The sequence below is a fragment of the Argiope bruennichi genome, chromosome X1 (assembly GCF_947563725.1).
Source record: "Argiope bruennichi chromosome X1, qqArgBrue1.1, whole genome shotgun sequence".
NCBI lineage: Eukaryota > Metazoa > Arthropoda > Arachnida > Araneae > Araneidae > Argiope > Argiope bruennichi.
In genome coordinates this window covers 42447565-42474554 of record NC_079162.1, presented here as the reverse complement: position 1 = coordinate 42474554, position 26990 = coordinate 42447565, and the positions used below count along the sequence as shown (strand labels likewise).

The 26990-nt window shown below is 28.8% G+C and overlaps 1 protein-coding gene across 13 annotated transcripts in view; it reads right to left on the bottom strand.

Annotated features, from left to right (window-relative positions):
- Positions 1–26990, bottom strand: part of LOC129959554 (uncharacterized) — a 132051-nt gene that overhangs the window by 31985 nt on the left and 73076 nt on the right. For 11 of the 13 annotated variants that reach the window (XM_056072451.1, XM_056072449.1, XM_056072450.1 and 8 more), the window contains 10 exons: positions 25228–25287; positions 23670–23726; positions 18870–18923; positions 17636–17692; positions 15423–15479; positions 13593–13652; positions 10216–10272; positions 9118–9177; positions 6621–6770; positions 5107–5397 (listed from right to left, as the gene is read on the bottom strand). In XM_056072451.1, coding sequence (XP_055928426.1) covers positions 5107–5397; positions 6621–6770; positions 9118–9177; positions 10216–10272; positions 13593–13652; positions 15423–15479; positions 17636–17692; positions 18870–18923; positions 23670–23726; positions 25228–25287 — 903 coding nt within the window. The remainder of the gene's footprint in view (positions 1–5106; positions 5398–6620; positions 6771–9117; positions 9178–10215; positions 10273–13592; positions 13653–15422; positions 15480–17635; positions 17693–18869; positions 18924–23669; positions 23727–25227; positions 25288–26990) is intronic. The other 2 variants (XM_056072452.1, XM_056072456.1) reach the window with 2 other exon arrangements.

The window sequence follows — 26990 nt, the reverse complement described above, 5'->3', positions numbered from 1 at the left end:
AAGTGAAGAATGTCACTAGGTAGTGAATTTGAAGGGGTGAAAAAATTGCTTCCAAGAAATCACAGTATGTTAATAATGATAAATGACTAAAACATATAAAACATTTTTTTAATATACTCGATGTATTTTTAAAAACTGCCTGTTATTAAATTTTGCATTCCTATAATTCTACAGACACTGAAAGTTGGATGATTACCAAATGTGATAACTTAATGTGATGGCATTACATATCTCATCTGCAGAGCTGTTAATGATTAGTACAGAAATAGAAAGGAGCCGTCACTCAATGGCTCATTCATTCGCCAGGGCTTGAGCAATCTCGTATTATTTGCATTTACTGCATGTTGGTATTATATTTTTAAAAGTTTGTCCTCTATATTTAACATGTTTTAACAGCTGTTTAATGTTTTAAAAAGTCGCTTAACAAATTGAGATTAAATTCTCTATTTTTGATTGCATGGGATCATAAAGAGAGGTTGAACCATATGATGCTCGCCATAAGTTGATGACCCAAACAAGAAATACATCAAGCTAGAAATAAGTTTGATTGAACCACCATCAAAAATTGCGGCTATACGGATAAAATTCTCTAGATGGTATATCCCTCCTTATATTTTTTAACTTTGAAACAGAATTGGTCAGTAAAATTCTTTTATTTACTTTCTGAGTTGTTGAATGGAATATTGTATTAGGATCCCAGGTGAAGGTAAGAACAGAGAAAAGAAGCTGTTATACGTTTGGACACAGACTGTAAGAGAATTGTAGTTAGGTTTCTTATTTGCTTATTTGTTTGCGACTTTCAATCCCAATTTTTTTTTGCATGCCAAGATATACCTTTGTAATCTTATACAACAAAAATCGCCTGCTCTCGAGTTTGAAATGCCTCAGAATAAAAAACCTTTAATCGAAAATTTGGAATCGGGCAGCAGATCTTCATCTGTGTGCCGGCTCAAATAAATGCATGACTTAAGTGAAAACTAAGTGGACGAAACATTTCTAAAGAATATGTGGATGAAACAATTACCATCTCAGGTACAGGTTATTATGGCTGTTAGCTCAAAATGTTTTAATAACTGGTAGAGATGGTGGTAAAAATTATCAAGTTTTCCGCAAGAACTGTTAATTCCCTTTCAGATAGAGCTTCAGTTATCAGCATTTACAATCACTGTGATGAACAGCAGATAGATGAGCTTTCCAGATAAATTAGGCCAGATTTAAGATGCATATCAACAAGGCCACTACACTAAGTTACTCGCAATCTAGAGCTGATTTTAAAAATCGTCAGGATTAGCAATGCTGGTACTACTTTAGGTATAAGGAAAAGGCAGGGGCAATGTAGTGTACCTCCTTTTATATTTAAAGAAAAAAAAAATTAGATCGCCAACAGGAGTTGTGACGACTTTTGTTTCTTAATGTGGAAGTTTTAGACTTTATGAAACTGATATGCATTTCTAACTGATACGAGCAGAAATGTTATGTGTTACTTTGAGTCATTTCAGACCAAAGAGATTAAGAAAAGCGATACTGTTTTATATTTAACTAATGGTATCAAATTTCTGGCACATGGTTTGTGCTAAGTGATTTACGTTTAAGACATACTTTGCTACGACCATTCAATGTTGCAGATATTATTGGAGTAAACTCTCAGCAGCATTATGGGTACTCTTGTTTGATTGACCCTTTAACTAATAATTACTAAGGGCATATCTACTCCAAATGATATGCTTATATTAAATACCATCGTTGGTAATTCGGAACGTTAGGAAATTTTATAAAAGTTTAAAGAAATTATCCAGTTGAATTCTTTCCCTCAGAATACAGTCAAGCATGACATGGAACATTTCATTCCTACTGTTGGACTCCTGTTAATGCAAAAGTCTATTGGTTAAACTCAGTTGAACTCAAAACCGTTAGGCAGGAATTCAAACATGTTTGAAAAGGGAATGTGCAGACAACAAAAAATTGACCTAACCCCTTATATATGGTCCCAAAAGGAGAATCTAACAGGTAATCTAAGTGAGATTATAAGGCTTTACAGAGACTTTTTCACATTCAGAATTGTATGCAGATGCTAAAAGGGAAGAAAGTGTCAAAAACAGATTTAGCAGATGATTGATTTCAAAAACATACATACTCCCAAATATCCTTGAAACCGCAGTTATTGCATAATTTGATCTTCTTGAATTTTAGGCTGTATTCAGCTGCACAAACTTTTCAGAAGTTTATTAATGAAATTTTACAGGGACTTAATTATTTCTTCCCTTATCAGAATAATACCTTGATTGCCAGTGAAATACAGATTGAGCATAAAAGACATTTTTAAGAAGTTTTCACCCAATTTAGGAATAATGGTATTGAAATAAATGAGTCGAAGTTTGAATTTGGTAAGGACAAAATAAATTTGAAGACACAATTATTAATAAGTGATGCAAATCCACATCGCAATAAGGTTAAGGCAATAATCGAGTATTTCATATGTGTGATTATTGGCAATAAGGTTAAGGCAATAATCGAGTATTTCATATGTGTGATTATTGGCAATAAGCTTCCGTTTGTAGGCATGGTTATTTATTACCACAGATTTATACCTAACTTTGCCATTATTTAATCATCATTTAATAGACTATTTATCGGCTCAAAGAAAGGGAGTAAACGAGAAGTTCATTTGAGTAAGAAGCTTTCAAGATAGTAAAGATGCTAATTTTAAAGTAATAATGTTCCAACCTTCTTTAGATGTAAAATTAGTGTTAGTTGTAAATTCGCCATGGGGGGGGGGAATACTGCAGAGGTTCTCTCCAAATAGTACTGGGCCTTTTCGGTTCTTTTCAAAGAAAGTTTCACTCAAACAGTATAAATAGAGTGTAATAGACCAAGAATTGTTAGTTATCTAAAGTGCCATACACTGTTTCAGAAATTTATAAGAGGCTAGTACTTTTACCCTGTACATGGATCATAAACTTTTTAATTTTTGTATTTACGCAGAAACATGAGAAAGCCCCACCTAAATGTTTGAGACAACATGATTTTGCCATGCAGTTCACCAGACATTAAATACCTGCTTGGGAAAGGTAATGTTGTAATAGATGCATTGTCCAGGATTTGTGAAATATAAATTTCATCTTCGTCTAATTTAGAAATGAGGCTAAATCTTCAGGATAATGACCAAGAATTAAGATCAATAGTGGAAGATAAGGGTAAAGTTGTTGATAATATTCTCAAAGTATGGATGACAGATGCATATAAAGTCTCTACATCCTGATAATTCTATTGGTGTAAATAGATTTTGTTCCTTTGCAGTTAAGAAATAGAGCTTTTGACGAGTTACACAGTTTATTGCATCCTGGAACTTGCAGAACAATGTAGCTCTAGGAATTGGTATTGACTATCAACAACAGAAAGTTAGTTCATTGGCACAATTCCTTGTTCCCAAGGAGATTTGGCACAATAGAATAGCCTTGTTGACAGGTATTGTCTGACTATAAAAGATAGATTTACAAAATGGTGGAAGATGCGCTTGTACCAGATATGGAAACAGAGACAGTAGTTTAAGCTTTAGTGAGTACCTGGGTTTCACAATTCAGCAAACCTCAGAGGTTGACAATGATAGGGATGGGCAATTCAAATTGGAGATTTCCGAGACCTTTTTCAAATTTTTTTTTGTTCGTTTAATTCATAAAGCATTCTGGACCTCACAATACAATACCTTCATTATTTGTTAAAACATACTTTGACCCACTTTCAAGCAGAATGGTTAGACACACCGACTCATTCTGTTGGGTCTCTGGACTGTGTAGGACCTCAACAGCTCACTACATGTTTTTATATGATGAGATTTGGAATGATCAGTGTCCTAATTATATGCATCATAGCAATGACCCTTCAGAGTTGAAAGTGCATTCCTCTTGATTATGGTAATCAACAGTTCTACAAATAAAAAAATCTCAAGAAGTGCTGTCATGTCTTAATCCATCAGCCTCCATTTATGCGAGACCCTTTTGAGATGATAAACTGCCTGCCTTGACTTTGACATGCTCATCAATGGGCAAAAACAACTCCTCTCTATGGATTATCTTAAGACAGCACTTGACAAAACTATAAAGCAGAAGAAACAGACTTGCCACAAAAAGTCTAGTAGAGTCAAGTTTAATCTCCTTTAATGGCTGAAAGGGGGAGGGGAGTCATGATAGTGCAATGACATCAACTATCTCATCTGTGGAGCTGCTGAGTAATTAGTATAAAACAAAAAGAAGCTGACTCTCAATAACTCATTCATTAGTTTAGGTTAGAGCAATCATTAGTTTAACTCCATTTCCTGTATGTAGTTGTATTTTGAACAAGATTGTACCCTATGTTTAATATGTTTTCAACTGTTATTTGAAATTTAAAACAGTTGCTTAATATATAGAGATTAAATTTAAATTCATTGCTTCTGACTGCATGGAGTCATATGGAATGTTTGGCCAAGCCAAATCCTCCATACAGATGCTAGTGAAAATTGGTTCCAATTGTGCCCTATATCTCTCCTAAGACTGGGTCTTCTGAAGTAACCATAATAATAAATGCAAGAGATGAAGAAATGCTGGTAGAAAGAGAATGAATTATAGAATGCAAAGAATTTGGATAAGCTATCAAGCAATTCAATATGTTATTCTTAATTATTCATCATGTGTAAAATCTCACTCAATAGTGTTTGATTGGAGTTTTATACCTAAAACTCTTCATGGGTATTTTTGTTGAATTCAAATAAAAATGTCATCATAGTAATTAAGTTATCAATAAGAAAGGTTATTTTTTATTTCCTCCAATGTACTCTTATAGTTAATTTTTGAGCACATATTTGTTGTAGAAAAATTGAAAAAGATACGAGTACATTTCAAACATCACGAATTTCTAAATATGGGGGGGGGGATATCCAAAATTCCTGATATATAAAGATCATCATAGTAGGAAAAGTAGTAGTAGTAGTACATCATAGTAGTTAAAAAGTAGATGGAAAATGAATTATTCAGGCCTGAAATTTTTGTTAGCAATTCACAGATAATTCTTTCATGAAATGGCATGAAGGAAGCTGAGTAAAAAAACAATTAGACAAAAACATAGACTTACCAGCACAAATCTTTAAATAAAGTCTTCTCAGTGTAGAAAGCAAACTATAACCTATACTTGAATTTTCAAACACACCATCATCAATACAACGGGATATATATTTTTCTGCTTTTTTGAAATGGCTTGCTTTCATTTTGCGACAGATATTTTGAATGGCCACATCAAAGAAAATTCTTGCTTTATAAGCAATGGAATTCCTGATCAATCGAGATACTGGGAACATCTTCATAGATTTTAAACTCTGATTTATCGCTAAGTTTGCTCTCAGAGAATTCCCAAAAGGTGTTGAAACTGAAAGGGAGAAATATATTTAAAAACTTCAACATAAAGAATAGAGACAATGTTTTAATATATTTTATTTTATAAAAATATCAATAAGAATCTAGAATTTTTTTAATAAAATAAAAATGAACATTCATTGATTGAAATATTATATTCCAACAGAAAAATCTTTGTCATTTGCAGTTATAATATATATATATATATATATATATATATATATATATATATACATACATACATTCATGCATATAATGCAAACATATAATTTTTTAATCAGAAAGCAGTTTCGAAGACAGTGGAGAAGCTTTTTGATTTTTTGACGTTTTATTTCATCACGGGGAGGCACACATTATGCACAAGCAGAAGCGGCGAGCACACACACAACACAGAGCAAAATGAAGGAAAGCTGATCAAAATTTTATCCTTGTGAATATAAACTGAGATTTCAATAGGGATCACAAGCGTACATACGTGAATCTCAAGCAAGGGAAACACAGGGATATTTCAGTGGAATTTGTTCATATCAGTAATATTTTATACCTTCACTTGGAGTATGGGAATGTGTCAGTCTTTAGCCGATTCAGCAATTTTGAAAAGCTTCTGTTGAATTAATTAGACAGAAAAAGTGGAATGGGACCAGTAAATAAAGAGAATATTTTGGAATGAAGTTAATATGGGCTAAAAATTAAGAAATTAATTAAGTTTAAATTAGATTTTAAAATATCATTAGATATATATATATAGAGAGAGAGAGAATTTTATTCTAAAATACCACTGCTTGCTACAAGCTTATAAACATATATTGTTCAAAGGCTCCAAGTAATGTCTTTTTTAAATAATTATTAATAATTACCATTATTTTCTAAGAATTTTAAATGTTGACTAATTGTTTCAAATTAACGTTCTGCAGCAGAAAAAGCTGCATTTTAACAGTAATAAAACACTTATGCAATAATAATTAACACTCATGCAAAGCAATGATAAGTGGACACATCAACTATCTAGAATATATAATCACAATATAGCTTCAAAAGTTTGAGCAATTGATAGAATTCTTAAAGTAAATTAATATAATAGAGTAAGCCATGGTACATGACATCACATAAATATTTATCATGTCTTTTTGAGTGAATAATTAGATATTTCAACATGCGCTGTAATAATAAACTGGTTTTTTTTGTTTGTTTTTTCTGTTAAGAGAAAACATAATAATACCTAATACAATAGCTTACCATCAAATTGAAAGGAAACGCTATGAAAAACTTGAGACAGCAGAGTTTTAACATCTACTGGATATTTTATCAGACAATTTCGTGCTGCTTTTAAATAGGAATTCACAGCTCTTTTCAGTTGGCAATTCCTTTCCAGGCTATTATCCACTTCTATAATACAAAAAAAAAAAAATGAAACTACAGAATAATCATTAATCTATTTTTAACTAATTATAATTATAAGAATTAAGAAAACATTCATAAAAAAAAACTGGAACTGAAAAAACATTCACTAAGAAATTTCAAAAACTATATACATGTTTACAAACAAATAGGCTTTAAGCAATTCTTTAGTTAAGCTACCAGTAATGTGGAAATTATTATGGTAAAAATTAATTCAAACAAATAATTAAACAATATAGTTTGTAATGAGTCAACAGTGTTATAAAAATTAAATTGCAGTTGACATTTCAGTCACTTGAAACAAAAATGTAAGCATAACCGACTGAAATTTCTCATGCATTAATATAAGTGGATAACATTTCAAGGTACTAAAAATAATATTGAATCTACCAATTCAAATTTTCTCTTTACGAGTCAAATTATGTAGTAAACAGAGAGTCAAATAATTAAAACTGGTGCTAGATTTCTAAAATCGCTGTAATTCTGTTTGTGCTGAAATATATGCTGATGCAAATATAAATAGTCAACTAATTCAAAGCTGTTTAATATAGAAGAAGAAAACTTCATTAGGATGAAATAAACAGCAGGCATTGAATTCAAGGCAAAACTGGATAAAAATGAATCAATTAGCAAAACAAGTTTACAGTGAATTTTATTTAAATAAATTGGCACAAATGCTTTAAGGTGTAAAGAGATATTCTGTAAGATGATAAGCATACTGGAAAATTAGATTCATACATGACACCAGAGACAATAAAAAATGTGTGCGATATTGTCGAAAAAAATAGCTATGAATTACAGGGAATGATGGAAGAGTCTTTACATAATAAAAAAGAAACTATCTGAATCCCCCTGCTTTGATTTGACAAAACAAAAAAACTCTGCAATATATGTTCCAGATATGTCAGCAATAAAACAATAAGTTTCGACAAATGCACAATGCAGAAATATAGTTTGGGCCAATAGAAATATCTCAAAGTTTGTTGAAATTTAGGCTAAAGAATGAGCACAAACAATGTTTTTTAAAAGCGATGCTTTGATGAAACATGGTATTTTTAATAAAATCTTAAATTAAAATGTGGAATAAAAGAAAATTTACAACAAATGCCAAAAAAAGTTTCATCCAAACTCTTCCCCCCCCCCTTTAAGAGTAAGTGCATTATCAACACAGAATTTTTATAACCAAAAAAAAAATAATTACTAGCTAGTATTATTTAAATATTCTGAAGCAAGTAATGACTAGAATTCAGCTCAATTAGCTAGAATATCAAGATGAAAAAAGTTGGTATTTCTTGCAAGACTATGCGCTCAGATCACGAGAATATCATATTTTTCTGGTTTAACACTATATTTAGCTTTATTCACAAAGCTTAAAGTGAAATGAAAAAAGTGTTATTAATTGCCAATCGCATGATAAAAAGAACTACAACGCATGCTCTAGGGACCATTCCAAAAAATGAACCTAAATGAGTATTCAAATAATTATCAGATTAAAAAATGAGCATTAAATCCAAAGTCTCTTACTTCAAATAAAGCCAAAAAGTTCTTTTAATTAAGATCTACTCTTATAAATCTTTGACATTTCAAAAATTTCATACAAAAAACACAATTTCAACAAATTTTGGGAGTGATTAATATACCAAAATGTCAAATAAGATATCATATTTTTCTAGTGCAGAATAAAATAAATAATAAAACATCAACATACTTTAAAATAATTTTATGTTCACTTTTAACTGTTCCATTAATTTAGAGTAATGCTCATAAAATGTTTGAAAAATTTAAACATTTTTCCATACTTTTTATTTACACACAGCAGAAATAATCTACCAGAATAATTTAATAAAATCATCTTAATTATATTTGAAAGCAAAAACTAATCAGAATTTAAAAAGGAATATCAAGAAAAAATTTAAAACAAAAAAATTCATTGTTTAAAATTTCTAATTAAAATATATCTATGAATTGAAGGAAAATGAGCTGGAAATCAAAATTTAAACTGAATTGATAGCATTACAAATACACTTTAAAGCTTCTTATACTTGCAAACATAAAATTGCACACCAGAAAGGAAGCAAAATTGGTTTTAATGAAAATTTGCAATAAGCAGACTTATAAAATTAATTCAAAATTTTTTTTTTTTTTTAAAGCAATGTCAATCGAGAAAATATGTAATTTCAAAGCTTTGCTTTTAAGAAAACACAATTTTAAGTAAAAATGACCTTATTAATTAAGGAAATATAAGACAGCTTCTGGATAACAGATAAAAATAACTTTTAATCTGCTAATATATATTACAAAAAAAAAAAAAAAAAACCCTAAACGAATTACTTACCTTTTACAGAATTTGCTGCAACAAATTGCCAAGTAGCTTCTACACCACTTTCAAGAATAACTGGAAAAAGAATCAATACAAAATATAGAAAAAGTTGCACATGAAACTATTATAGAAACATTCATTTCACAGACACTACAAACAGCCCATGCCTAAAAAGATGCAAGGAGCATAAAGAACACATGACAAGTACATGGTGGACCGTACACTTCCACAAATCAGAAAAATCTTTCGACTTCAAGACATTAGAATAAAAATAATACAAACAAAAGGGGGGCATCTAATGGGATGGAAATCAAGATCAAAAAGATTGACAAATAACTCCAGAAATGCACGCATTTTTACACTTCTCATCTCTCAGCGCATTAGAATTGTCAATGAGTGGTAGTATCGAGATACTGAAAGGAACAGTAGTCACTATTTCAATTTTGGTATTCTTCCTTGGAGAAACAGAAGAAAAAGATCTTTCCAGAAGAAAAAAACAAGTAGAAAAGGGATAAATTCCCGCAGTTTAACAGTCACGAATGCTGCTGTTTGTTTCTGGAGTTATGGCAATGATCTTTCCTTCTTGCAATATTTAAAGAAATTGACATTTTTAACAATTACAAAAAAAATCAAAGAAATTTAACATTGCCAACACTTTCCTGGTTTTTAACGATAATTTCAAAATTCCCTGCATTTTCCATTTTATAGATGATGTTTGAATCATCTGTACTTTCAAGATTTTCGCAGTTCTCCTAGTGCCCTGGCCACTCAGAATAATAATAATAATGAAAATACTTGCATGGATTTAAAATAAAAAGGACTAAAAATTTTACAGGAACAAATCTGATTAAAAAAATAAACCACACAAACAGAGAATTACATCCTAAGGAGGTAGAAAATTTGGTTGTTACAGTAATTCTACAATAAGCAGATTTATAAAATTAATGTAAAAGAAAAGTAATGTTAAAACTAAACTATTTCTAGCTTTACTTTAGGAAAAGTACAGCAAACAACTGGGGAAAAAATAAAAAACATTTGATCTATCAATCTGAAAATAAATACGAGATTTTAAAAAAAAAAAAAAAAAAAAAAAAGATATTCAGAATTACTTACCTTTGACAGAGTTTGCTGGTATAATTTGCCAACTTGTTTCTCCATTCACAACAACCACTGGAAAGAAAATTGAAAAATAGTAAAACACTTCTTAATATAGGAAATAAAATTGTTATAAAAACATTTATTCCACAGACATACAGCATATCCTTTAAAGAATGTGAACCGGCTGAGCTTGACTCTAATCTGACTCAGTAAGGAGACATGAATCCCTAAGGGGTGCATCTTCTACAATTTTTTTATATTTCTGCAGACTTTGTTTATACATGCTCAGTCACAGACCTTGGTCACAGTCTGTTGCATTTACTTACTGCTCCATGATACCATTTGTAAACAAGAACTTGACAACTTAGGGGACCAGATTCCTCAACCTTCTATTATAATCAGTGTTTTAAGCAGACACAGGACATTGTGAGGTTCAGATAGTACTAACTCTTATGAACAACAAATTGAGCAGTTTATTCCAAAAACTGTCTCTGTCTGCTAAATAATGATGAAAAAATCATACTCCCATGAACCTTCATCTGCCTTCCATAGTCTTGCTCTGTCCATATGTTCCTTTGAGCCACTGTTAACCTTTGAAGTTAGTGATAACTATATAACAATAATAATTTCCCAAATATTATCTCCTTGCTGATAGAGGAAGTGTGGCAGTTCACCCTCCACATTTCCTATTTCATTGCGCAACTAGGATAAGTTCCCTCAACTGGTAAATATCACTCAGGACATGATTAGTGCTGTAGACGTTTTAGCTCTAGATCTTATCATTTATATCATAATCAGCATGACTATTAAGAGTACTCCAAAAAAGTTTCTCACATCTACACAAATTTTGTAAATGTGATGGGATGAAACTCGTCGCGACAGTTATAAGAACCAAAAGAAACAATGGAACATTTTCAGGAGGTACCCAATGACAGTTAATCTTTTTGTTTTTAAATGAGCTAAAGCCCTTGTTCTCTCATATTCACCATTGTAGTCAGAACACTTCCTTGGTTTCTTCAATTATATTTCGACTAAGACTTAAGGTATATTTAGCACCTCCTTAATTGAGAGCCAGAACAACATCTGTCACCAATTACCCCTTAATTTAAAGTGTATGAAATTGTCAGCTTTGCATCATTTACAAATTCTGTCTGTGCGAGGTCATAGATCAAATCACACCGTCAGTTGGCTTTTGTAGACAATATGGTGCTCATTCATCTCATATGTTTCCATTCAATGAGAAAATCAAGATTCTCCTACATGAGTTGGACCTTGATAACACTGCAATCAAATCAATTGATTTCTTGAGCTTCACGCCTTGGATTACATCACAGTTTTCTTTTTTGAATCCTTTTTTCAGAATTCAATAAATCATCAGCTCCTCCGTTTTCCAGCAACATTTTCTATACCATCTCTATTAGTACTCTTCTTCAGTACCAATAATCACAAATGGCTCGAAATAAGGTAGCCATGTTGGTTGTGGCATAATTCTTCCATGTGATACACTGATCTATCATTTGTATAATTGTTCCTGCATATCAACTGCTGACTTGATGGGTCTATATTGAGTCCTACAGAAAATTTCATCTTCCATTCAGGGAAAATTCATTATTTATACCAAGAGCATGATTGTGTTGGGAACATTGTGTAGCCATATACATTCTGTTCACTATGCAGCTCTTGCAAAATAAGTTTCCAAATCATTTTTGTTGTCATTGGGTTTGTGCCATATGAGCAACATTTGGCAATGAAATGGCGGATACAATAGCAAAAACAGCATCAATGTTTTTGATGCAATGGCTTCAATATTATAATATTAACAGGTCCTTCACTAATTACATTCTATCTACATGGCAATAGGTACAGGACCTTCAAATTCCAAATAAACTGCATTCCATCAAGCATACTATTGGCCTGTGGCCGATATTCTTCCTATATGTGGTGAGGTTGATGTCAAATTTACACACCTGTGCAAAGAGCATAGTCACTACATGCACAGGTATCTCGTTTTTGGCAAGACAATACCAAAGTGCCACTCATGTCATATAGATATAATTGTGTATCACATTTTAATCAAATGCACTATTTTAAATTCTCCAACTGATACTAATGCCAATACTGAATATTTTAAACTTTTTAAAGGTTACGAACTTATATACTTGCATTTATTATAGTTAGCATTGTTTTTTATATGGCCATTAATTTCTTTTATCGTTTATCTCATATTCATTCAAAAAACATTATTTTGCTTTTATGTTGAATTATCATATAATACAAGTCTATTTCTATTTATTTATTTTTATATTTTAATAAATTTACTTATCTACTTTTATACTATACATCATATTTTATATTTTGCCATTTGCTTTTATGTACTGAATGTCCAAATATGGCCTATGCGCCAATAAACCAGGCAATCTTCATACATAAACAAACATAGACTGTCCAAAAAATTGATACAAGCATTTATTTTCTTTATTATTGCAATTAAGTGTGTGCTCTCAGTTGCAAAGTTTCATCAAACCAAGCACCCAAATGTGTAAAAACACTCAGGCTTCTGTAGTGGTTGAAAAAAATAATGGGTTACAAAAATTAAATTTTCTTACTGCACTAAACAGAAAAAATGTCTATGAGTTAAAATGTTTTTCTTTCATTCATCTACTTTGGGAATGGTTCTCAAACCAAAAAAGAGACCACATTCCCCCCCCCCCCCAATGCAATATGAAATTAAAAATTAAACAAATTTTCAAAGAATTCATAGACAATTTTTAGATGCTCTGGTCTTTTATTAATATTTATAAAACTTCTGAATAAGTTAAAATATATTCAGATACTGAAGAGAAGTGATTTCGTAGAACACACAGTAAAAACAACAATGCACTGAAATAATGTACCAAAGCAATTTATTAAAATTACTTTAATTACACTGAAAGGTAAAAACTTATCCGGGTTTAAGAAAGAAAATTTAACGCTAAAAAATATAATTGATTAGGATGTACTTTACAGAAACAGTAAATTTTAAATACAAATATTTGCACTAAATAAAAAGAAAAATGCCTGAAAATCAAAAACTTTTTAAATGAATACTTATTATTACTTTAAAACTTATTATACCAAAAGATATAGTACATTCTAATATGTAAGAAATTTGAATGTTACTTAAATTCCATAATAAAAAGACTTTTAAAATTAATCCAAAATAAAAGCAATGTTAAAACCGAGAGAAGACACATAATTTTGAGCCATACTATCAGAACACATAGTAATATTTACTTAATATCCCTCATGAATAACAAAAATATTATACGGAAATATCTGCAAAACAGTGAAAAAATCACAGTTTGAAAACAACTATGAGATAAAGAATTTAAAACATAATACAAATTACTTACTTCTTACAGAATCTGTTGACATAATTGGCCAATTAGTTTCCATTCCGTTCTCATGAACAACTGGAAAGAAAATTAATGCAGGTATAAAAAAAATAGCATTTCAAACTGTGTTTAAAGTTGTTACAAAAACAACCATACCATAGATATTATACACAGGATACAATTAGAAAGATGCAAGGACAAAATAAACAGGCAACCAGCAGACATATAACATGTATAGTGTTCCAAAAAAGTGAAAAAAAGCATTTATTTCCTTAACTATTGCAAATAGACATACACTTCCAATTACAAATTTTCATCAAAGGAAGAACCCAAATATGTTAAAATATTCTGGCTTCTGTACAGGTTCAGAATGATGAAAAAAGTTCAATTTTTATATGGCTAGAACAGTGAAAAAACTTCAATGAGTAAAATGTTCTTCGTGTACTCATCTATCTTAGGAATCTTTGATATCTTATCTATCTTAGGAATGGTGGAAAAATACCAGACCATAACATTTCCTCCAAAATTGGTTACCCAATTATCAATAGCAAACTTACAGATATATTACATTTAATGTAGTATCAACAAATTATTGAAGAATAGATATTTCCAATGTATTTTATTTAATTAAAATAAATAATAACAAAAATTACTAAAATTAATTAACAGACATTTTTTATTTATTAAATATATAAATAGTTTTTTTTAAAAAAACATAACATAATTTTGTTGATCAAACAAAATATTTGTTAGATACTTGCAATATTTTTCATTAAATAGTAAGAACTTTTACTTTTTAAAGTCATTACTAAACTTTTAAAGTCAAAATTACTCAGTTTAACATCATAAAAAACTCCTATATACAATTTTATAATGAGGAGAAACTCCAGTGTTTTTATATTGCTATTCAAATTTTGTTCCAAAGTTGGAACAAAATTCAATTTTTTTTTTTCTAACCATGCTAAAAAAAATTTCACTACAAGCATTGCTGTAAATGCAGTGTCAGAAGAAGGTATTTTCGGTGCTTTTTGTAATTTTCAGTATATATTCGTATTTCATAGCTTTCTATTATATATCTGTACCTATGTAGTTTTCCCTTGATTTCCGTAACAACTACGGAAATTCCACAGCTGTGGAGTGTATACCTATAATTTCAATTATAACAAGAAATTAAAAATGAAAACATAAACACATTTTCAAACATATTTATGGCAACTATTCATCTGCTCAAATGTTTTAATATTAATAGTAAAATTTGTTTTGTAAATATAAAACAATTCTGCATATTGAAGAGCAAAGCTTTTCATGTGGACTCTGCAGACACAACAAAATACAGAAATAATGTACAAAAGCTATTTCATAACATGACCTACCTTAATTACTTTAGAAAGCAAAAATTTATTCATTTTTTTAAAAAAATTAATTATTGAAATAGAAGTAACTAAGATATACTTTTTAAACAGAATAGCAAATTTTTAATGAAAATACTAGCATGAAATGAAAGAGAGGGACCTGGAAATCAATAAAATTCTAAAGGAACAAATAATTTAATAAAAAAATATACCAAACTGAACAAAAAAAAAAAAAAAAAAAAGAATTCAATCCTAAGGAGCAAGAAAAATTGGTTGTTAATGAAATTTCACAAGAAGCAGATTTATAAAATTAATGCAAAATAAACACAACCTTACAGCAGAGAAACTATGAAATTTATAATTTTAATTTATCTTAAATTAAAATTATAAATTTCATGGTTTCACACAGTAATTTTCAGTAAAATACTCCTATTATTTAAGGATTTTAAAACAACATCTGGGGTTGGGGATGAAAGGTATATTGCAGATTACCTACCTCTAATAGAATTTGCTGGTTCAATTTTCCAAGTGATTTCAACATCATTTTCAACAGCTAATGGAAAGAGAATTAATACCAAATATAGAAAACAGCAGTAATAAAATATCCAGAAATATTTTTTTTTAATTCTAATGAAAATACTTCCACTAATTGAGAGAAAAGGACTCAAAACCAATAAAATTTAAATTCAACTAATCATGTAATAAAAAATACAGGGTGATCATAAATAAATATCCCAACTTTTCAGGTCCAATAATAGAAATCAAAACAAAATACAGCCTTCTTGTTCATCAAAAATAAAAAAATAAAAATTGAAATCCAATACAGTTAGTTATAAGTGATCAATACAAGTCCCCACAGTAATGTGAAGGATATCGATGAGGTACAATAGCTTATCCCCCAAAAATTTTTACATGTTTGGTGAGACATTTTGAAAAGATGCAGGTACGCATGTTTGGCAATATTCGATCTTTTATTTATTGGGTTACATCAAACAATAGGTGTGTATTACTGCTACAACTGACGATGAAGAACTTAATATATGCATACCTCTAGGCTCTCAAAGCATTACATCAAAGATGCTGAAAAAGTATGTAATGTGCTACTGTATCACTATGATATTCGGATTTTTAGAGGTGCTGACAATGAACATATTATAAATGTGTTGAATTTAAAATTTCAACTATCATGTATATTTTATACAAACTATAAAAATGTACTTTGTTTTGTTTTCTTTTCATAGCTTGCATTTATAATCATTAATATACACTATAAAACATTAACTAACAAGGAAGTTAATATATGTAATATCTCTTAATTTAAATCCTAATTTTTATCTTACACTATCCCATGTTAAATGATTCATTTTAAAATATTCACTTTCATTCCCTGGTCAACTTTTCACTTTTTTATTTAACATACATTTAACATAATTGTTGACTCCATCGTTTCCACCCCAGAAATGAAGGGATAAAAATCTTTAGCACTTGCACATCGTTTTTAAAGATTCCTTGCTAAGACTAAACTGTGGCAAAGAAATCACTATCAGAATCTCAGAGAAAGATCTCTGATGATGGGAAAATTTCAGTCATTTTGCTTTTAGATTGAGATGTAAACAGATGTCATTTTATCCTTGCTTCTCTTTTTCACCCATTATGACTCTTGTGATAAATTAAATTAAAGTTTAAATTCCAAAAGTTTATTCTTTCCAGCCAAACAGCTGAAAAATTATGTCTACATATCTCCTTTTAAATAAAATAGGCCCATTAAAATTTTCACAGTAAGACGAGTTGGGCTTTACCTATAGAATGGAAAACTATTTTAGTTAATTATGTTGATAACTTGATGTTCTGAAAAAAAGGCAAACAAAAACTTTCGGAATATATATATATATATATATATATATATATAAACACACACAATAAATTAGATATGGTGGTTATTGTCTTTTCCATCGTAGCGTTAACTGTTAATTTAATCCATTTAATTATAACAAATCTGTTTTGACTAATGCTAAACCCAGCCACAATTGCAAATCGATCCAAAAAATGATTAATTAATAAATTATAATACAATCAAATTTTCAAAGCAATACATTTTTAGATTAACTTATTATTAGACACAAAACAGTAGGCAAAATCTGAATCAAAACCTATTATGCACAAGAGTTGTTCTTTCAAACTGAAGGAATTTCCCAAATATAGCACTGATATAGCATACTCGAAATTTCGATGCTTAAGAAATCTAAATCTTTCATAGCCTGGTGCATGAGCAGAAAGTGGTTCGTCTCTGTTTTAGACTTATCTGTAAATATTTAATTTTCATTAGTTGCCAATGATGTTTCATTCCACTTCCAGCAAAAATTCATGCCAGCAAATTATGTTTGATAAAAATTACTGATCTATAAAAAAATTTCTAGCTTTAAATTAAATTTCTCTGGCTTTACCATGATTTTTCCTGATCTCCTGTAATTCCCAAACGATTCCCAGTTTTTTTGGGTCAGCTGGCCACCCAGTTACAGTAAGTCCAATTAAAACTGAGAGAAAATATGAATTTCTAGCTTTACCTAAAGGAAAACTAAATACTTTTAAATAAGATATTCCCCACGAACAATAGAAATTTTACAAGAGACAGAGGCAAATGAGGGGACAAATTCTTCTACATCAATTTGAAAAATAATTGATTAATAAAAAATAATACAAATTATTTACCTCTAAGTGAACTTGCTGGCATACTCTGAGTACTGGTTCCCATGCCATTTTCAAAATCTGATGGGGGAAAAATTTATACCAGTATAGAAAACAACATTTTTTTTTTTTTTTTTTTTTTTTAAATGCTGGGGATGAAGTTTCAACAAAAATATTCATTCCACACATCATTTACATAACATGCCATTATAAAAATGTGAGGAGAAAAATAACAACAAACAGGCAAGCAGTATACATTTAGCTTATACACAAAGCCACAAAATAGTAGAACAAACATTTATTTCCTTAAACATTGCAATTAGAAACATCCGTGCAACAGAAACATTTCAAAAAATAACGTGAAAATAGCCTGGCTTCTGCAGAGAATAAGGATAAAAGGTTAGAAAAATCGAATTTTTATACGATCCCTCATTGCAAAGAAAATGTTAATGAGTAAAATGTTTATCACCACATTCATCTACCATAGGAATGCTTGTCTACCAAGAAGAAAAATTCCAGACTGTATGATTTCTAATGCAACATGATTTGAAAAATAAAACATTAATGCATTTTCAAAGAATCTTATGACCAAATTTAACTGCTTCAATGTTTTATTATTACTTATAAAATTTTAGAAAAATGTAAAGACTTTTGAATTCTGAAGAACAATGCTTTTTTAGACATGTTGTAAAACCTGCAAAGTACAAAAATAATGCACCAAATCAACTTCCTAAATACATCTTAATCACATTTGAAAGAAGAAAAAAAAAATAGTTTAAGAAAGAAAAAGATTAAAACATTAAGTAAGATATAATTTTGAGAAATAGAAAATATCTAAAGTTAATACTACAATGCACCGAATGAAAAGGGCCATTAATCAATAAAATTTAAACAGAATCAATTATGCAATAAAAAATAGATTTTCTTATACAAATAAACATTGAACCACACTTCAAGGTGCAAACAAAATTGGTTATTACTGAAATTCCATAATAACCAGAAATTATTACATTCAATAAAAATAAAAGTAATCTTAAAAATGAGAAAAGCCATGTAATTTCTATCTTCATGGCATGAAAAATACAGAAGTTTTAAATCAAACATTCCCCCATGGATAATAGAAATACTTCAAGAGAACATCTGCAAACGAGCGAATCAATTTTGAAGGAAAAATTTCTTATTTAAAACATAGACAAACAAATAAACAAAAAAAAAGCTAATGAATCAAATATTTAAAAAACTAATACAAATTATTTACTTCCTATTTCAGCTATAGATTGTGAACCAGAATCCAATTCATCTTCGAATATCGCTGGAAAGAGAATTTATACTAAGTATAAAAAACAGCATTTCTTAAAGCTGCGTATATGAAGTTGTTACAAAAAAAATTATTCCATAGATATTATTGTACAGTATGGCACTAAAAAATTGTGAGGAGAAAAAAAGAAGACATCAATACATATAATATTTACAGGGTGTCTCTATAAAGTGGAACAAGCATTTATTTCCTTAATTATGGCATTGAGGTATATACTTCCAATTGTAAATTGTCATTAAATAAAACACCCAAATATGTACAAATAATCTGGCTTCTGTAGAGAATGTGAATAGAAGGTAACAAAAATCTTTAATTACACTCAAACAACAAAAAAAATGTCAATGAGTAAAAGATTTTTCATACACTCCTTTGTCTTGGGAATGGTTCACATATTAAAACGAGAAGTATCAGATCATATTTCTTTAACTGCAACACAAAGTGAAACATAAAACATCAAGTCATTTTGAATAATTTTATGTCCACTTTTAACTGCTTGGTTTTTTTTTATGTATTTACTAAAAAAAAAATGCTTGAAAAATTTAAAGATTTTTTTAATACTGAAGCATATTGCTTTTTATACGCAACTCAATAAAAAATGCAAAATACAGAAATAATGTACTAAATCAATTTAATAAAATCACCTTAACTATAATTGAAAGAAAAAGCTTATCAGAGTTTAAGAAAGATTAATTGATTAATTAAGAGGTAATTTTCAGAAATAGAAAATTTCTAATGAAACTTCCATGAATAGAGAAAGACTTGGAAATCAATAAAATTTAAACTGATACATACAATAAAATTTAAACAGCCCCAAGATAGACCAAAAAAGAAAATCAGTGAGAAATGAAAAATAATAATTGAAAGTTTAAATTCAACAAAGTTATAAGTACTCCATGTGAGCCCCAGTAGAAATGCAAAGCATATCAAAGAGATACGATAACTTATCCCACACTTTTTCAGCACTTTCAAAGAGTGCAGACATCCATGTTTTAAGTTTGTCAACATCATTTTTTAGCTGTAAAACAAGCATATACTTTTTGATGTAGACCAAAAAAAAAAATCATATATTACCAAACATTTTCATATTTCCAACCTTTCAAAACTTCTCACAATGCAGGCAGATTTTTTTTTTTTTTTTTTTTTTGCTCCATTCATAGTGAAATTTTTGAAAGTATGCATATATGCGTGTTTAGCAACATTTCATTACTTTTTTTTTTCATTATTCGGATACATCAAACAACAGGAGTTTGATTCACTGCTATCAACTTACATTAATAAACTTAACCCATTAACTGCCTTATTTTATTTATTTTTTTTTTTTTCCTTTTTCTTTTTTGCTGGATAAATTATATATATTTGCACAAAAAGTTCTATTAAAATATAATTACATTCAGATTAAGTTTTCTTCTGAAAATAAAATTATAATCGATGTTTAGATGTTAAATCCAGCCTCATCTTTTATTTCAATTAGCAACATTATTTTCAGCAATAATTAATACAAAGAAACTCTGAAAATTTGAATTAAGAGCAAACTGAATAGAATCAATAAAAGGTTAACAAACATTAAAGATTCAAATAATTGGTAAATTCGACAAAAATGGGTTTACAAAATTATTTTCACAAGACACCAGGCAAAAAAAATTGATGCCAATTATACAAAAACTACAATCAATTACGCATTAGTTCAGAAAAATTTATTAAGACTAGATAATGCTGACAGACTTTTAGCAGAATAATTTTAAATTTAAATGTAATTTTTTAAAAAATATATATAATTAGATAACTTTAATGTCTTAAAAAATTATATTTTTTTTATATGAACAATTTAAAAAAATTTACACATAAAAAGTAACTGATTACTTCCCGCCCCTAATTTTTAAAATACTCAACTCAAATTTTAACATTAAAATAAAAATCTGACACTGTTACTTTGTATAGATAAATCAGATTAAATTATTTAATAAATTAAATTATTTTAATGCTATCTTTATATAAAAAATAGATTATATAAGACATTTTCTATTCAAATAGATATTTATATGAATAGAAATAATAACATAGAAAGAAGGACACGATTATTACAGTTAATTAGATAGGTAAGTCAAAATATTTTATTACAGCTAATTTTACATTTTCTAAAAATGCTTCTCATTTCAATTACAAAAGCCCCCTGCCCACCATCTTTGAATGTAGTTAAAACTAGCTAGAAGTAAAAACTCCTTTGTTTCATCAACTTTTCACAACAGTTCTTTCATTTCTACAGTGTACAGTATAAGTGGATTGCTGAATATATTCAAGAGAAAGTCGGCAGCGTTAATTTTCTATGGAGGATAACTTACAACTGCTGTACACGATACTTTCCGCTTTCAGGTGTTTTTATCAGAACTGAATTCCAAAAATATGTACTAACTATGAATTTGTTTTTTTTGTTCTAAAAAAATGGGTTTACAAAGGGGAGTGGTAAGAATTTTTTGATGGAATGCGAGTGCAAGTATTTTTCTGAAGCCTTAAAAGAGGACGAAATCCATCAAAATACTATAGAAGGTCAGATTTGAAAGGTGTTAAAGGAAAAATCTTTCTATTTATCACAGTTAATACAAGCCTTCCAAGGCCATCAAAGTAAATCAGAAGCAACAAATGGCAACCAAATTCATATCAGAATGCCGAAAAACATTGCATAAGGTGCAAAAATAAATTTTGTGCCATAATATTCCTTAACGTTATATGGGAAATACAATAAAACTTTCATTATTAAATTGAATTTCTAATTAAAATTTTGCAAAATCCATCCTTAGTGAGCCTCTAACATCCAAAAAGTAATTGCTCACTAAATTTCACGTCCCTTATTTCAGTGATGCTCTGTATTGGTCAGGCAAAAAAATTTCGTTGGGGAACCAAATGAAATCATGTAAAAGTTACAAAAAGAGGGAAAAAAACTTTTTAAAAATGATATAATCTGAATCAAAGGTTTTTTTAAACTTTCTTTCATTTCTTTTAAATTTTAAATAACAAAAATAACAGAATCTTTTTAAAAATAAAAAAATTAACATTTGACCAGATTGATGCAACAAATGATAAATTTCAAAGGAATCGTGACATTTCAAAAAGTACAACAAAAAAAATTTTTAACTTAATCTTCAAATTAAAATTTCATCTCACTGGATTTTACACAGTTGACTCAAGTAATTACAATCGCATTAAATAATTGTACAGTAAAATCTCTTACGTAGTCATTCAAAAGATTCCTCAAAACAATATATTAATGAAAATGTTCAATGAGACTTCATGATAATCAGAATAAAAGGAGTTAAATATCATAACTATCTTTCTTGTATGCTTTTTCTCCCATCTCTGATGTAACTATTTCTTTTACGCACCATAATATATTCTTATATTTCGTCAAATGGAACTAATCTGCATAGTCTTTAAGAATACATAGAGAGTTGAACAAAAAATTACCAGACAGAACCAAAATAAATTATTCGCTATTTAGAACACAATGTAAAAGGAGTTCAAACGTTTTTCCAGTTGCAATTCAGGTATTTCGTATTTCACTCTTTAGGAATGACCATTCCAAATATTTCAATATACATCGGTCCCCATTGTTGAAAAAAAGGAGATAAAAAAGTTAATTAAGCATTTTCTTAACATGGGTTGAAACTCTTGCATCTCTTCACCAAATGCTTCTCTTTCATCGTTTTTTGTTTTTTTTTATATATCCAGCAAAGATTTACGACTGTTTACGATTTATAGTATTCATCAACTGTAGAAACAAAAAGGAAAATCCTCTTTGCACTCCTTGAGAAAATTAAGCACTTTTAAGGATTTTTTTTCCCCAAAATTAAGCACTTTTAAGGTTCTTAAAAATGATTTTCAAATTTAAGAACTTTCTAAGGACTTTTCAAGACACTATGCACCCTGAAAAGACGAAGAACATAACAGAACATTACTATGCCCTCTAAATTATATATTTATGAATGAAATTTCATTACATTATTAAAACAACAAATATAATGTTTCAAATGTCACATTTCTGTTCTTCAACTTACAAATGAATTTTAAATTTGCTTGATGTACAGAAATGAAGCCCAAAATACACACTTTCTACTACACAAAATATTGATAAAAATATATGGAATTTTTAAAATAATTGTCACACATAACAAGAATATTTTTGGCATACATAAAATCCCAAAATCCCTAAATAGGGATTGTGGTAGCCAATAAGTTAAGACATGCATATCTGTAAGGTTTCAAATTATCACACGAAAGATGCTCAAAAAGTTTGGGATTAACTATCAAATTGCCTTGATATTATTCATATTTTTGAAGGGGGCTTACAACAAACACTTATAAATGCTTTGAATTTAAACTTTTAAATGCTATTGGTAATATCTGGATGAATAACGCAGTTGTACTCTGTTTTTTTCCTTTTAATACCTTTGAAAAGTAGGGAGGATACTCACTCATTATCATCTTGTACACTGTAAAAATTATTGTACTAACCATAAAATTAAATTCCTGAGAGGATGCAAAATTGCTTGTTAGTAAAATTTTACAATAAGCAGATTCATAAAATTTTAAATAATGGTCATTGTTGAAACTGAGAGAAGACATGTAAGCTTTATTAAAACATAAACAAAGTAATATTAAATAAAATATACCACCATCCAAAACAGAAATTTTATAAGTAATTCATATATAAAAAAAAGTATTTCAAAGATAAAACAAATTATTTACCTCCTAAAGTATTTGAGGCTATGGATTCTATGGTTCCATAATTGTTCTCCACAATTCCTAAAAAAAGAATTTATACTAAATATAGAGAACAATGTCCTTAATGTTGAGGATTAAGTTTCAAGAAAAGCATCTATTCCACACAAAATACACACAGAAAACCATTTAAAAATGCAAGGAGAAAAGAAAAGCAGACAAGCAGCATATATTTAACTTATACACAAAGAATCAAAATATTGCATCAAGCATTTATTTCTTCAAATATTGCAATTAGGCATTTTTCGAATTGAAAAATTTCGCTATATCCAGCGGCTTCTGTAGAAGATGAGGAGGAAAGTTTTAGGAAAATAAAATTTTACCCCCGCAGAAGAAAAAAAAATAACACTTTATTTTTCTCTAATGCAACAACTCAAAAATTAAACATCAGTACATATTCAAAGAATTTTATGACCATTTTTATCTGATCCAGTGCTTTATTCTTATGGACAAAATTTCTATAAAATGTAGATTTTTGCATTCCTAAAAGCAGTTCTTTTTACATACATTCGTTAGAAACTGTAAAGTAGTAACGTTCCACAGAAATTTAACATCTCCTCCACTACATTTGGAAGGAAAAACTTACAGTTTCAGAAAGATCGATTAAAATGCCAATTTTAGAAATAGAAAATTTCTCATAAAAATATTTTTATGAAAAGAGAAAAGGACTAAATCAATAAAATATAAATTGAACTAATAATGCAATAAAAAAAATACAAGGTGATAATAAATTAATACTCGAACTTTGCAGGTATCTTGAAACTAAACTAAATGCTGTCTTGTTATACATCAGAAATCAAACACAACTGAAAGTTTAAATTCAAATTTATAGGCGAGTTCCCCAGAAATTTGAGGAATATGAAAGGAGTGCAATAACTAATCCAAAAATTTTTTCTGCATACAGATGCACAGGTTTATTATTTATTTTTTTATTGTTCTTTTTAATGCACAAACAGAACATCAAACAGGAGGTGTTCATCTCACCAATACCAATTGATGCTCACAAATTAAAAGCAGCACATCAAAAATAGGATGAGCAATTGTATTGCTTTGACATCATTTGAGTTTTTGTTAGAGTTTACAATGAACACTTATAACTATATAATTTTTAAACTTTCAACTGTTATTTCCATTTTTCAATGAAGAATAATGTCATACTATTTTTTTTTTTTAATAGCCGTGCAAAGTAAGGATATTCAAAAATAATCTCCCTGTACATCGTAAAGCATATTATATTAAAAACCTTACAATTATCCTAGGAGGAAGCAAAATTACTTACAATTGAAATTTTACAAGCAGATTCATAAAATTATTTAAAAATTAGGACAATGAACTGAGAAGTCAAGAAATTTTTAGCTTTACTTAAAGGAAAATAAAGCACTTTAAAATTAAATATTATTTGTGAATAATAGAAATTTTATAACAGGCAACTGCACAATTGAGAAAAGCTAATCACGCAATAATTTGAAAAATAAATGATAGACAAAAATATATATATATTTAAAAAATAATATTAATTGTTTACCTTCTAAAGAATTTGATGGCATGAATTGCATACTGGTATCCATAGGATTTGGGAATATTTCTGGAAGAAATTTATACAAAATACAGAAAACAATTTTTTAATGTTCAGGACGAAGTTCCCACAAAATAAATTTATTACAAACATAGTATATATAATAGTACACCATTAAAAGAATGTGGAGAAGGGAGGGGACAGGCAAGCACTATATATTTAAGATGTGGAGAATATCTCAAAAAAGTGGAAAGAACATTTATCTACTTAAATACTCAAACTTGGCACAATCTTGCAATTATGAAATTTCATAAAATAAAATACAAGAATTTGGGAAAATAACATGGCTTCTACAGAGGATAGGGATAAGGAATCAAACTTTTACATAGCAACCAAAATATTTCAATGAGTGAAATTTTTTTTCAAACACTCCACGGTCTTCGGAATATTTCACATATCAAAACGAAAAATACCAGACCATATTTCTTCTACTGCAACATAAAATGAAACATAAAAAATCAATCTGTTTTGAAGAATTTTATGTCCACATTTATTTACTTGAAATTCTTCTTTTTACTTGCAAAAATGTTCTAAAAATTAAAAGTTTTTTATTCTAAAGAGCAGTTCTCTTTATGTACAATTTGCAAAAGTTGCTAAGTACAGAAATGATGTACCATAGAGATTTCATTAAGGTCAACTTAACTATGTATGAAAGAAAAAAAAACTTAGCAAATTTTAAGAAATACAAAATTTCTAAAGAAACTACTCTCATGAAATATGAGAAAAAGATCTGAGAAAATTTCTCATGGAACTTAATAGTGGAAAAAAAAATCAGTGTGATTATATATGAATATCCTAAATTTGCAGGTCTGTTAAAAGAAAAAAAAACAAGACTTATTGTTCATCGTATATCAAAAATAACAATTGAAAGTTTCAATTCAATGTGACAAATAAACAATGAAAAAAGTCAATGAGTAAAAGGTTTTGCTCACACTGATCTATCATAGGAATGGTTCTCATGCCTATATTATTGCATGCATATATTATAATGCAACAACTTTACATTTCTCAAATGTAACATGAACTCAAAAATAAAACAGGGCATATTCAAAGAATTTTATAACCAATTTTAATTGATCAAGTATGTTTTATTTTTTCCTATAACATTTGGAAGATTTTTTCATTATGAATAGAAATTCACTATATGAAAAAAGTTGTAAAGTACAGAAATAATGTACCACAGCTATTTACTAAAACTACCTTAATTACAAAAAAAAAAAAAAAAAAAAAAAATCTATCAGTAGTAGAGAATCATTAGAAACATGAAAAGATTAATTAAGATGTAAGTTTCAGAAACGGAAAATTTCCAATGAAACTACTATCAAGAATTGAGAGAAAAAAAAACCTTGAAATCAAAACTGAAATTCAACCAATAGTGTATTAAAAAATACAAGATGCTTATAAATGAATATTCTAATTTTGAATGTCTGTTAAAAGAAAAATAAAATACAGCCCTGTTCTGCAACAGACATCAAAAATAACAGTTGAAAATTTAAATTCAACACAGTTATAATTGTTAGTGTGAATACCTCCAAAAATGTGATGAATATCAAAGCAATACATTAAGACATTCCCAAATTTTTTGGAAAATTTGAAAGAATGCAAATAGAGGTGTTTGACTATATTTGATTTTCTTTTTATTAAGCAACATCAAACAACATGCGTTTGTTTCACCTCTACCAACTCAAGCTGACAAGCTTCAGATATCCATA